Consider the following 13174-nt stretch of genomic DNA (forward strand, 5'->3'; position numbering starts at 1 on the left):
ATGGTTTACTTAAATGACGTCAAAAATACTAAATCGTCACAGTTTTAGTCAGAAAACCACATTGAACCACATTGTTATATTACAACGGAAATCTAACCACAATGACTAATAAATTTCGTCGTTCCTTGAACTGTCTTACCAAACCTAAAGTATAACATACATTTTGGTTGCGAGACGTTTTTTAATTTCGCTACACGATCGATCATTAATCAATACACGCATATTTTAGAGTAGTGCATCATGTGATATCGTATCAAAAGAAAAGGTTCGCTATAAAAAAAAACAAATATTTATTCAAGTATATTCAATTCTTAGTTAAATGGCTTTTAGTTGTGCCGAAAAGGCACATATTAATTCAAGTATATGTATGTATAATGAAAGTCAAGCAATCAACTGTCATAATTGATAATTAATATACCTCCGAATTACATTTTTTAAGGAAATAAGATTGAAATACAACTAATTTAAATAAACTTGCAGTTATCCTATGACTGAACCAAATCCATTCAACTTTGGGAGAAGGTTTACAAGTTACAACCTATTAGATCTCTTTGGTTCTTGGTTTTTGACAACAGCATTAAAGCCAATCCTTAACTTTGCACATCGCTTGAAATTCTCTAATCATGAATATCTTGAATTTGTATAGTTTTACCGATGACAAAATTTTTTTTCGTGTGATTAAGTACAAACTCAATTTAAAATTCAATTTTAAAATAGACCAATATTTTCATTTCATTAGTTTCTTACACATCATAGGTGTTAGTTATGGTCTATTAACTAAATGCGAATCAAATGTTAATTAAAGATTTCTTTTTAATTGATACATACATATGTGATTAAATCTACACGCGTAGTTCTTTAATGTTTATAAGTAAGTATTATTTAATAAAAGCATAGACATGAAATCAACTAAATAACTAGAAATTTAATATACATTGATTTTAAATGTATGCAAAATATATAATCACATTATTAAATTTAAAAAAAAATGAGTGGTTATGTTTATTCCACTTTTTATTACTACCACATTCGAACATACTGTTTGGTATGCAGCAAATTTGACAGGCGTACCATGTTATCATTGTGAAATTATTTTTAAAAATAATTTTATAGGTAACTTCTAAATTTATATACCTATATACTTAATTAATAATTGAGTATATTAAAAAAAATACTTATCAAGCTCATAAGTACCTATACTGCATAAAAATAATATCGTAAACAATTTAAATTCTAACAAGCAAATATATGTCTAACAAAACAGCAACTGTGCTTATATCGTCTAGGAAAATACTGAATGAATAATTCATGAACAAGTAATGATTAGATGATTCATCATTAAGTGTTTACATATTCATTAATTAACGGTCAATTTGAATGAATGTCAACTATACGTACCTATCCGTTTGATCGGTTCCTCTGTAAGGGGACATAGCTTAACTTTGTTAACGACGATCACAAGAGTGAACTGCATTGTCGCAAACATCGGCACAGACACAGGCACATAAACATCAATTCTTTCACATTACTTATATTTGCCGAGAAATTCATCGTTCGCAACGTCCAACACACTGTAAAGTCGGTTTTGAACTAAAGCTACGTTCTCAGTTTGCATAATTGATGGTAACTATGTCAATTGCTAAGCCTACCAACAAACTGAGGAAAAAGTATAAACAGTGACGCTCATCCGTACAATTATTAAGTTCACAAAGTTAATTGTGAATGTGCGCCTCCCGCATCAATTGAGAACGGCGCGCCGGCACAACGGGGGAACTTTCGAGGACGAATATAAACACAATACTTTAGCTATTTCTCGAAATCGCAACGTTGTCGAATCGAAAACTATTTCATGTTGAAATCTAAAGTTAAAACATCTAGTTCGAATGAAGCTTCATTTATTTATGTAATATTTATGTTTGGGCATGTATTTCGTAAGATTAGTTTTATCAAAATCTAAAAAATATTGAAATCATGTAATAATCGAAATGGCAGTGAAAGATATAACATTATTTACATAAGTGATGATGATGATGATGATGATGAGAGAAACACTTATTAACATAAGTGATAGACGGCCTTTATTGCGTATCTAATTAATAAAACATGAAATATGGATCAAATATTTTCCTTTTTTTAATTTATGCTTCCAATAATTTCTAATGCAGAGTAAAATATTATTTTGCAAACACAATAAAAATACGAACTTTGGGCATCTCGTGCCACGCACAAACGACAACGAGTTCACACTAACTATTCGAGTTTAAGTTAATATTTTTGACTACTCCATTTGATATCTATCTTCATAGCGATTAGATTAAAATTCTACCAAGTGGCTTCCACGTGACAAATTTATAGTTTTATAAGTTATTTAACGATAATTTAATTATTTAAAGAATAAATTGTTTTTATATTTGTAAACTAAACAGTTGTTACAAATTCGAATAATTTTCGCATATGCAATACATAACAAGAACAGTGCGCAGTAAGATTAAAAATGATCGAGCCAGCAAATAGAACGCCGTCGACGCCGTAATGGAAATTATTCTAAAAATAATCCAGAAACTCATGGACATTAAGATGAGCGTGGATCTTAGTTGCTCGATCTTATAATCCACGTGGTGAAATAATTCCAATTTCATATTTCGTTTTACATATACCAGCCACCACGCATTGGAGCAGCGTTGTGAAATAATCTCCATAGGCTTATCAATAGGAGAGAAAGCTATAGCTTAGCAGTAGAACGGCTGTTGATTTATATACCTGAGTAAAAAATAACAGGTAACAGCTCGTTTCACTGTTCAACTCTTCTCTGTCCAAGCAGAAGGTCCAGAGATTATTGGTTGGTCATTATTGTTTCGCTTGATGTAACTAAACATGTTATACATAATTGTACATAAAATACCAACGGGTATAAAAAGCCTACGGGGTTTATAAATTTATGGTTATAAGCTAATAATATTCGTAGTTATTTAATTAACAAATAGGACTATATATTTAATAACTGTCTATTCTATTGTTACAGCTTAATTTATATAGATAAATTATTTTACTTTTATTTATTAACAGTGTTAATGATTTAATAACGCGACAGGTCGGCCTTGCCTAACCTAAATTGCAGGCGCCATCACAATCATTTAATTATAGCATAAAATTGTTTAAACGTGGGTTAAATTTAAGGTTTATTGGACGGCGCGGCTCTTCCTTTCACGTAGATTATGTAATAACGGTTTTTTGTTTTATAATCAAATAATAAGACGTATAAAAACTGTATATTTGTAATTAATTCATAAATCGTAATGAATTCGCCAAGGCGAGCGATCTGCTCCTCAAGCGATAAGACGCGTCATTTAACCCCTATTTTTTTCTGGTTTCCATGTTACTATTATAAGCTTACAATAATATTATATATTAATATAGTATTGTAAATAAAGACTATGCCTTTAAAACCAATAACTTTAAAAGAGAGCATTTATATTTATACTCCTGAAATAAAATACTTTTACTTTCATCTTTTTATTTACCACATGTGTAACTTGAAATGCTATGATGGAAAAACGTAAACGAATTAGGGTGTTGGTATCGGGTGTTAATTGGTTACTTACATTTAATGAGGACGACCGAGTCGTGGGGCTCGCACTGCACCTGGGTGGCGTTCATGGCCAGCAGCCCGCCGCTGCCGACCCCGCCACCCGCTCCGCTTGTCTCCCTAAACATATAGAATAATGTTAAATACAAGTTAAAATTATATGAGCAAATTTAATTTATACATATAAGACATATACGAATCTCTCAGAACAAATAAATAGATGACTTATTAAATATTCATTGAACATTTTTGAAGTTCAAATAATGAAAAACGTATTAATATTATTTTTACTTCTATATATATTATTGTAACTAAAGTAATTTTCTTATATAACAATATTGTAAACACATTGATCATACCAGTAACAAAAAAACTTGTTTAATTAAAATATAATACTTATTTATTGATTAAATTTTTTTAAATTTACACATGAAAACGAGAACTTTCTAAATAAACAATTTAATTATATAAGCACAGCTTGGAGGGTGCTTGAAATATTTTTAAAATGGGAAATAAGGTGATGTAATGTTCGATCAAATAGCTCATGGCAGAATATGTGAAAAAGGAATACGAGTGAAAGGAATTTTTCATTACATAGTTGTGATGTAATTACAACTTTCTCTCTTTTATTTTCTTCATTTACTATACCACACTTGATAGTATGAAAAATTGTATAGATACACTTTCTTTAAAGATAGATTATGTATATGATATTTTCATTAGTAAAGTATGGTTTAGGTGCATCTATACTGAAATAGAAGGCAATTTCTGTGTCTACAACTGTTTGATTCTATAGAAAGTCACCAGAACTGCACAGCGATCTAATAATATTTTGACAACTTAAATAAAAGTTGCCCTAATATCCCATTCAAGTATATAAGGACCTACAAATGAAAGAAATATTAAAAATTAATAATAAGAAAACAACTCAAGAAAACCACTACACTGTTAAAAGTAAAACAACAAATAAAAATGTTAATTTATTTTTCATTAATTATTAATAATATAAAAAAATGTTTGTATTGGAGATAGATTATATTACAACTAAAACTAAATTTAATGATAAATGTCAGTTTATTAATGTAAAAAAGTGTTATACTTTTATATATTTAAGTGATTTGATTAAAATTTTTTAATGAAACTCAGCTTGCACTTTTTAAATATCTGTTGTAAAATGTACAGACACTTCACAATGATTGTTTAGTTTATAACATTGATCTGTATCGAGTTTAATTCATAATATCCATTGTAGAGTTTGATTTGTCACTAATTGACAACTTCACCTATTGTAAATAGCAGAGAACCTTCAATTCTTTTATTTAGATTTTGTTGAAATAAATTGCTATAAGAATTTAATTTCTGATTTTATATATCTATGGTTGTTACATGCACAATTTCACACTTACGAAACAATTAACTCGAATTGCAGAGTAAGAGAATAATGGGTCTAAATGTTAATACTATAAAGAAATCTTCTGCAAATATAAAAGTAGAAACTTTATATTATTTGATTCAAACAAAATGTCACTGGATAGTCCAACAAAATAATCGGACCAAACAATTATATTCTAGATGTTTTAAAATAACTATTAAGATGAAACATTGAATGTTTAATGAATAAAGCATTGTTGGATACCATCTGTTTGTTGTTTATATGTTTTCAAACATTGTTTTCCAACTGTTTTGTTTCGATGCAGACCAAATAATAGCATTGAATTATATTAATACAGTATGATGTTTATCTCTATACAATTCATTATATTTTTAACTGTATTTATAGACTATGTAAATGATAAAACTAGTAGACGTTTCAATTGTAATGTTTTCTATACTTAATTCTTATATTCACAAAAAGGATTAGCTCATTATTTAATTACTCCAAATGGGATTTATAATTATTACCATTTTGAAACTGTTTTATATTAAAAAGAATCAGAGACATGATGATCATATATATAGAATTTTACAGGATTACTTATCTCTTGCTTGAAATCTTTGAATATTTGTCATTTTTATGGAAACATTTTTTAAATAAAATATATGAAAAATCTTATATTATTTATTATAGATAGTTCATTATTTATACTGAAATATGAATAGCTATTTAATTGCTATTGATTGATTAAAATAAAAATGTGTGAAATATATATATAGTTTACATCTCGGCTATAGATGTTGATGTTATTGTATATAATGTTACAATAGCTAAAGTACGCAGTAAAGAATAAGAGCAGTGGCAGAATGTGGGTCAGGGTTTTTTTTTATCTTCATGAGAATCAAATAGGTTTTATAGAAATCATTGACCTTTTGATAAATAATTATTCATTTTACTTTAAAGTTTGTTATCTTATCATTAAATGTTTTAAGAATGATTCATTCCTATATATTATTTCTGGTATTAAAACTTGATGTCTTAAATAAATAGTTATTTAAAAAATTCAAAGTGATATATTTAGGAGGAGCTAAGATATAATTGTAGTTTATCCCTTTTAATATTTAAGCTACTAAAGATCAAATGATACAACTGTAATTATATAGACACGAAAAAGCCCAATGGTACTAGTAAACTAGTTTAAAAAGCTTTGAAGACATCTAAAAACTTTTAATTTTAATTTAATTGTAAGAAAGAATTCTAGCCACTATTTGATTCTATCAAATAGAAGCTATCTAGATTTTATTTAACATGTAACTAAAAACATCTGTTTATATAGCATTTGGAGTAATCTAAGAGCTACCTACCCAAATGTTTTATTCTTAAAATGCATCGGTTACTTGGTCGCTGGTTACTTTGACATTTGACACCGGCAAGCTTGGACATCGGTCAAAATCGTTTACACAATTTTTAGGTCAAAGTACGATGAACTTGAGAGCGCTTTACATACCGTAAAATGCTTATTGCCGGCACTTGCTTCCCAATGGAATGCGTGCAGGCAGGGCCCGCATTCGCTAGGAAAGCATTACCCACAGTTTTATGCACGTTTGGAAAGTTTCCTCAACGGAAACCGGCCACGACAACAATCACTGATCACACTGCTGGGTTCACAGGCGTATAACCTGACAGGAACGTACAAAAATAGCACCACTCTTGTTTTATTCACTGTTACAGACAAAAGGCACTGGTATCCAAGTAACAACTCTGAATAGCGACACTGGTTTGGAACGTCCAATTCGGTATGTTTTCAGTCAGCTCATTACACAATCGCATCTGTGAACGTTTTTTTTCACACGCGCATATACAGAAACTTGTTTCTGTTGCTTGTTGAACGAAAGAAAATAAGAATGAAGCGTCAATCTCACTACGATAACCGAAAAACACAAGCAAGCAAGACAAACGCGCAGCTGGCTAGCCGTTGCCTCTCGCTCGGTCGCGGTCCGCGGGTGTGGTGCGGGGTGCGGAAGGGTGGAGGGGCGCGCTCCTACCGCCCCCCAACCTTCCTGCTTCGTCTCGCAAGTCATTTTCATTATTACGTTACGTTCATTTCATTTTATTTTAAAAGCTGCATGCGTTCGCTATTCGGCTGCATCAAACTCATAAGTTGATGCGCTATTTTACTAAATGTATCATTTTAACAAGATACATAGTATTTTAAACTTAATAAAAAATCACTTTGGTTAAAGAGCTAATAAACTATAAATATAAACTATTTCTCAGAAAAAAATCTACTTATTTTTTTAAATATATTTCTCGAAAAAAAAAATCGTTCGCTCGTGATTTTAGGAATATGTCGTAAGAGAACAGCTACCAATAGTTATTTAATTATCTTATTTTTTACAAAAACCTTAGATAATATCTAAATCAGATTTTTTTAAATGGCTTAAATTTTTTTATTCATGGCATTTAACCTTATTACTCCACTTTTTATCGTATATGCCACGATTACTGTAAATGTAGTTTATTAAGTAGGGACGAACATATTTTATTATATTATATTAATTTATGCTCGTTTCTTGAGAGCCTTTCATGGTATTTGATTTGTCTCTGAAATTGCTTATACATTCCACAATAAAAACGGCATTTTCACACGACACACTTTCGTTCAATTTTCGAGAAAGTAATCCATCATTGACGATCTATCAAGGAGTCTGTAAGGTTTCTCCGCATCTTGCCGAGGGAGCTCGGACAACCCCTGTAATTACGCGCACTTTGCCGGCAGATGAGTAAATGCTTGAAATTCTTGGTTGCAGGGAAAGTGAAGTGTTAATGCGACAACTTGATCATAGTTTCGATCCCGTAGCATTACGAATCGGGAAGGATTTTATGAACTTTATAGGTATCTAACCTTTCATGCTTTTATAATTGAGACGGTTAATTAGTACTAAGTTTATTATCTCAGCGTTGAATTTCTCACTTGTTTGGATGATGCGAATGAACGACATCTGCTTCTTTTTTGCTGATAACGAGGTACCTTTATTCTACCCGATGTTACCTACCGAACGGAAATGGGGTGCGGCTGGGTGCGTCCTTGAGAGAGCGAATCGAACCGGAAATATCTATTGAATGTTTTTGTTTTATTTTTGTCAATTGTACCTGAACGCTTGTGAGGCTGTGATTCACTGGAACTGCTAAGTAGTACTAGTACGTATTTCGTGATTGTGTATTATATAAATATATGATGTAAATTAAACAATATTTATATAATATAATGACAGAGGCAAGCTCTAAACTTGTTATTTTAACTATACTTATCATATATTCTTATAACTATTTTAGTATTTTATTAAATATATATACATATGTGTATATATTGTTGCCTAAAATTAATAACTGTTAGCATGGAAACATAGATAGGTATAAACGGATATCCTTTCTATTTATGTCCAAGGCAAATGCAAATTAAGCACCCTGCATACCTAGTTCTGACTCCTAATATTTCGTCTCTTTGTCATCGTATTTGTGACTAAAAATAGACACCACAGCTACAGCGGCCGTTAATGTTAAGTTGGGTAGTTTTTGAAGCAAAATTTTGTTGCAAAGAAATCAATACCTACATTTCAATGTAATATATGTGACCCAATAATGAGTATTTATGTTTTCGGTAATATATCCGATTTAAATAACTTCGTTTTGAAATCAAAGTTTATCAGAGGTATAAAAGGAATATAAGTATATAATAATAGATAAAAATATACGATTTGGAAGCTCTATATAATATAGTATATATTTTTTATACTATGTGTACATTTTATGCGGTTTAATTGCGGTTTACTCCAATTAATGCGTTAGTTAAATTTTATTACATTACAGCAGTTATCTAACATGACTTTTATTCTATACGTTTGTGTTGCTACAATTTAATCTTTAGGTAACACGGTTCATAAAGGTATTTTATTATGTTACAATGTCTAACTTACGTATACCAGAGTATACGTAGTATATATAGTTGTGTTTAGAGAATTACTACTAACATAAGTATATTTATAGGTACCAACTAACAAGTAGGTACGTCGCATGCCCAGCGCGCCTTGCTCAAAATATCGCGTCGCCCCGGCGACTTCCGTCGATTCACCGCTGGCTGCCGCCCGTGTTTTGTACTTCACCATATATGTACGTTGACCGTCACATTCAATAATTTGTAAAATGTAACAATTCATCAACGAAATGAAAGAAAGATTATAGTTTGAAATATCATTTACAGTTGGTATGATGAGCTTGAGACCGTAAATAAATAAAATCATAAATAATCTACGTGATGCCATTTTGCCCCATTTGTTATATTGGCCCAAATCCTACATAAAGCATAACGAACCTTAAATCTTTATTGAGATTTTCATACTAGGTGATTTTCTTCTTTTAATGCCAAAATAACTTTTTTTATTTTCATGTAGAGTAGGTGCGAATATAAATATTTATATGTTGGCGTTTGTACTGTTCAATTGATTATCTTAATAAAATAGCGTAACTTTGACTGACTGGCCTAAACCATACATTAGCTACCCATCGGATCAACTAGTCAGATAATCTAAAACGAAGTCGCATTTCGCATCTGTTTCGATGTTCGCTAAAATATTTAAAATTATGCAATGGGTTTTAACGCGGCTTTTACAGTTTTTGTCTAAATCCTTAAATTAAGCTTTTGAAACGTGCCTGAACTTGGCTTACGCTCAGTAAACTATAAGAAATACCACAACGTTAAATTGAATCGTCCTTCAGAAAATAGGTGATTGCATTTATCTATCTTTTATAGAGAAGTTAGTTATATTATTACACATTTTAATAAAATATATGTCAAAAACTAGGGCGTGCTATAAAACGTATTTTAAGACCGGTTACGTCGTTAGGTGTCAATACAAATAAATAAATTAACTAATAAAATTCTTGTTGCCACGGTAAATGGAATTATACTAACATTTCATTATTCCCAACAAGGAGGTCTATATATTTTCTGACTTAATAGACTCTCCGAGGACACTTAAGATATCGTTTTTGTTCTCTTTAGTTCAAAAAAATCGCAGGATATATATATGTCTTATCAGTTGAAGTGCAATGGAAACAGACAGAATATTTTTTGTTAAGTTTTTATGTGATCATTGTCCCGAGTTCTTCGGCGGCAGACGATGAATTAAATTATCAAAACTCTGGTTGAGTTAAGTGTCGGCCGTCTTATTTAATCTTCGAGGTTTCTATTTTATCGCAACCTTGAAAAATTTATACCGATTGTTAAGCGTGAAATATTCGTAGTACAAGCAATATAGTTAATTTTAAGACGTCTATTTTAATGTTCTGTCTCTGTTTTTGTTACAGTCATGGATATGCGACCTACTAAATCAAAGTAAAACGTTTTATTATCGCATTTCGTGTACGGCGTTGTTCCAGTTCAACATAACTGTCCGCAGGTACGTCATGTATGAAATTTAAATTCAATTGATGCTGCAGACAATTTGTGCCGGATACTTTTCGAATCACTCAACCAATTAAAGTGCTATTAGTGAATTGAATGGTGTGCATCAAAAGGCATTGTTATTGATCATTAGGCCACGGACCATTTGACCCGCGGTATCAGTGTGGCATGAGGTCAACGCACCTTCGCTGTTGGTTTAGTTTCCCACATTATCTGGCGCTTTTTAATATTGCCGCTGTGTTTACGTTTCATGTTGCCAGAAGTAACATGTTTTTGTATTAAATAACAAGGTGATGTTTTATTATTATCAAACTGTAGATGTGATTTATGTACGTGTTTACTTAGCTAAATTTAGACATTTGCGTAAAATAATTTTAAACTAGAATAGGCTATTTGACAATGCGAAAATAAAGTGTCAATTATTGTAATCAGTATATATTATGAGATTAAAAATGGTTATTTAGTAACGAAAGTTGAAAATAATAATTAATTTATTCAAAAATCCATAAATAAAAATGCATTTTTTTTAAACTTTTGTCACGTGACACAAAACGCTCCCGATCGGTCGGGCTTATGATGATGTCACTTGCTTGTTAACCTAACAATAAAAATTACAATACAGGAAAGTGACGTCACCGACTCAATTGCAGTGCCATATTGTCAAAGTTCGCGCGCTATTTAAATATGGAATTTTTAATTTGATATTTTTCAGCAATAATAAACTAGAATTAAAAAAAAACTACTTTTACTGGGTTCCTTAATCTCTACTAAATAATATAAAATGGCTTTCAAAAACTAGTAAAATAGCCCGTTATAGGTATGATATATATATAATAAAATATGAAAGCTTTTTTATTGATATTATGCTTATTATTTTGTCATATTTAAACGTCAGCAATATAAATAGGACAGGAAAACTTACTTATTAAAGGTTTTCAATGCCGACATGTCCGTTGGAGTAAAAAAAATAGCTTCATAAAGGTAGACCGTATTAATTGTTCCATTAAACAAGGGTGCAAATGTAATGACTTTTATACTTTGATAAAGAACTTCATACAGTGCATAAATATCTTCCTTAATTCTTTTATCAACAATTTTACTCTGAATTCGAGTACATTGTAAATGTTTAATGTACTTTTTGCGGGAAGTAATTAAGTCAGTACGATTGTGACATGACAATAAATCACGACTTTATTTAGTCATAATTATTCGATAACATTCTTGAAAGCAATTACAATAATATGACTCGGTTATGCCTATTAATGTATGTAATAATTGATCTGAAGTTGCCGCTGCGTTAGTCAATAGTGTTTTATGTTTTGAGTGGTATTAATTTAAAATCGTAAAAAAAAGTTGGTATCATAAAAAGGTACGAAATGGATATATTCAAAGATCAAAAACTACGAAGATTCTTACGTCCTTTTTAAAGACAAAAAAATTGGCATAGGTAACGATGATAATGGTAAAACAATTAAAACATTATATATAGTATATATATATATATATATATAGATAAAGTAAAACATTCTCAGCTCCGGGACATTTATATAGCGTAATGGATTTCGTATTAGATTATGCAACAAAATCAATGTTGTTTAAATAGTTTAAAATTTAAAAGTTTTGCTTTGACTTTAAAACTGCGTTCACTGGGAAATATATTTTAACCCATCAGATGTAAAATAAAAACTGAACAAAATTTGATACATAACGACACAAGATTATTTGACATAAATCATACCCAAACGAATCGAACAGAATTCTTTTTAGAACTGTCATAATAAAATATAATGAATGTAAATCTAAATTTTCTGCCAGATCATTTTGTGTGTTTCATATTTCCGTCACCACCTCTCAAATCTAGTTCCAAACAAGCGGTGATTATCTCTATCACTTGATCTTTCTCACAAAACCGTAGAATAGCCTATGGGCTTCAAATTACATAAGCTCACTGTGACTGATTCCGTATGAAATTTTATTTTCTCCGTTAACTCGTCGACAACATAATATTATTCATAATTGGTTAGCTATTAACTATTATTTATGGGAGGCAAAGGTCTTTTACGTTGTCGTAGGCGGCTAGTTATGTAACGGGTCACGTTTGTTTTAAACGAGTTTGTACTTGCGCTCGACTCTGTCCGCGTATACATCGAATATTATGACAGTTTTATTTAATTATTAGTCATGTAAAGTATATTGTACAGCTTGTAGGTTATATTTGATATGTAAATCTAAGCTGTCAACGTGTAAAAATGCTTTTAATTACAAATAAATAAATATTTTTTTATTCCTAAGTGACATTAGCGAAATAATCTGTGCCCTGTCGGCACAACTAAAAGCCATTAAACTAAGAATTAAATTGAATATTTTTTATCCATTTTAAGTTAATAATTAACATAATCGAAAAAAGCATAAGATTTTACCCAGTTTTACCCCCTTAACAAGAGCAGACAAAGATATATAGAAAGTGAGACAGATATACGAAACAGTGCATTGTTATTTTTTTACAAAAATATATATACAGACAAAACAGTTTCAATTTTAACATTATATGTATAGATGACGATGTTCCCATCTTGTACCTGCAACAAATTATAAATAATAATCTCGATAATATTATGCATTAAACTATTATCTACGATATTAAGATTACAAAGTATTTTTTTATGAAGTAGTTTGTTTTTGTTATGTGAAGGTAGACGAGAAGGAAATGGACCGCCTAATGGTGAGTGGTCACCTTCTCTTTAAAGAA

General features: G+C 30.5%; 1 protein-coding gene across 5 annotated transcripts in view; it reads right to left on the minus strand.

Annotated features, from left to right (window-relative positions):
* Positions 1-6951, minus strand: part of LOC113404930 (uncharacterized protein) — a 36478-nt gene extending 29527 nt beyond the window's left edge. For 2 of the 5 annotated variants that reach the window (XM_064216592.1, XM_064216591.1), the window contains exons 1-2: positions 6469-6951; positions 3603-3706 (exon numbers count right to left, since the gene is read on the minus strand). In XM_064216592.1, the coding sequence (XP_064072662.1) occupies positions 3603-3657 (55 nt within the window). In that variant the 5' untranslated portion in view covers positions 3658-3706; positions 6469-6951. Of the gene's footprint in view, positions 1-1398; positions 1631-3602; positions 3707-6325 lie in introns of those variants that run through there. The other 3 variants (XM_064216588.1, XM_064216587.1, XM_064216589.1) reach the window with 2 other exon arrangements.
* Positions 6952-13174: the final 6223 nt, after the last annotated feature.

Source organism: Vanessa tameamea, chromosome 13, assembly GCF_037043105.1.
Source record: "Vanessa tameamea isolate UH-Manoa-2023 chromosome 13, ilVanTame1 primary haplotype, whole genome shotgun sequence".
NCBI lineage: Eukaryota > Metazoa > Arthropoda > Insecta > Lepidoptera > Nymphalidae > Vanessa > Vanessa tameamea.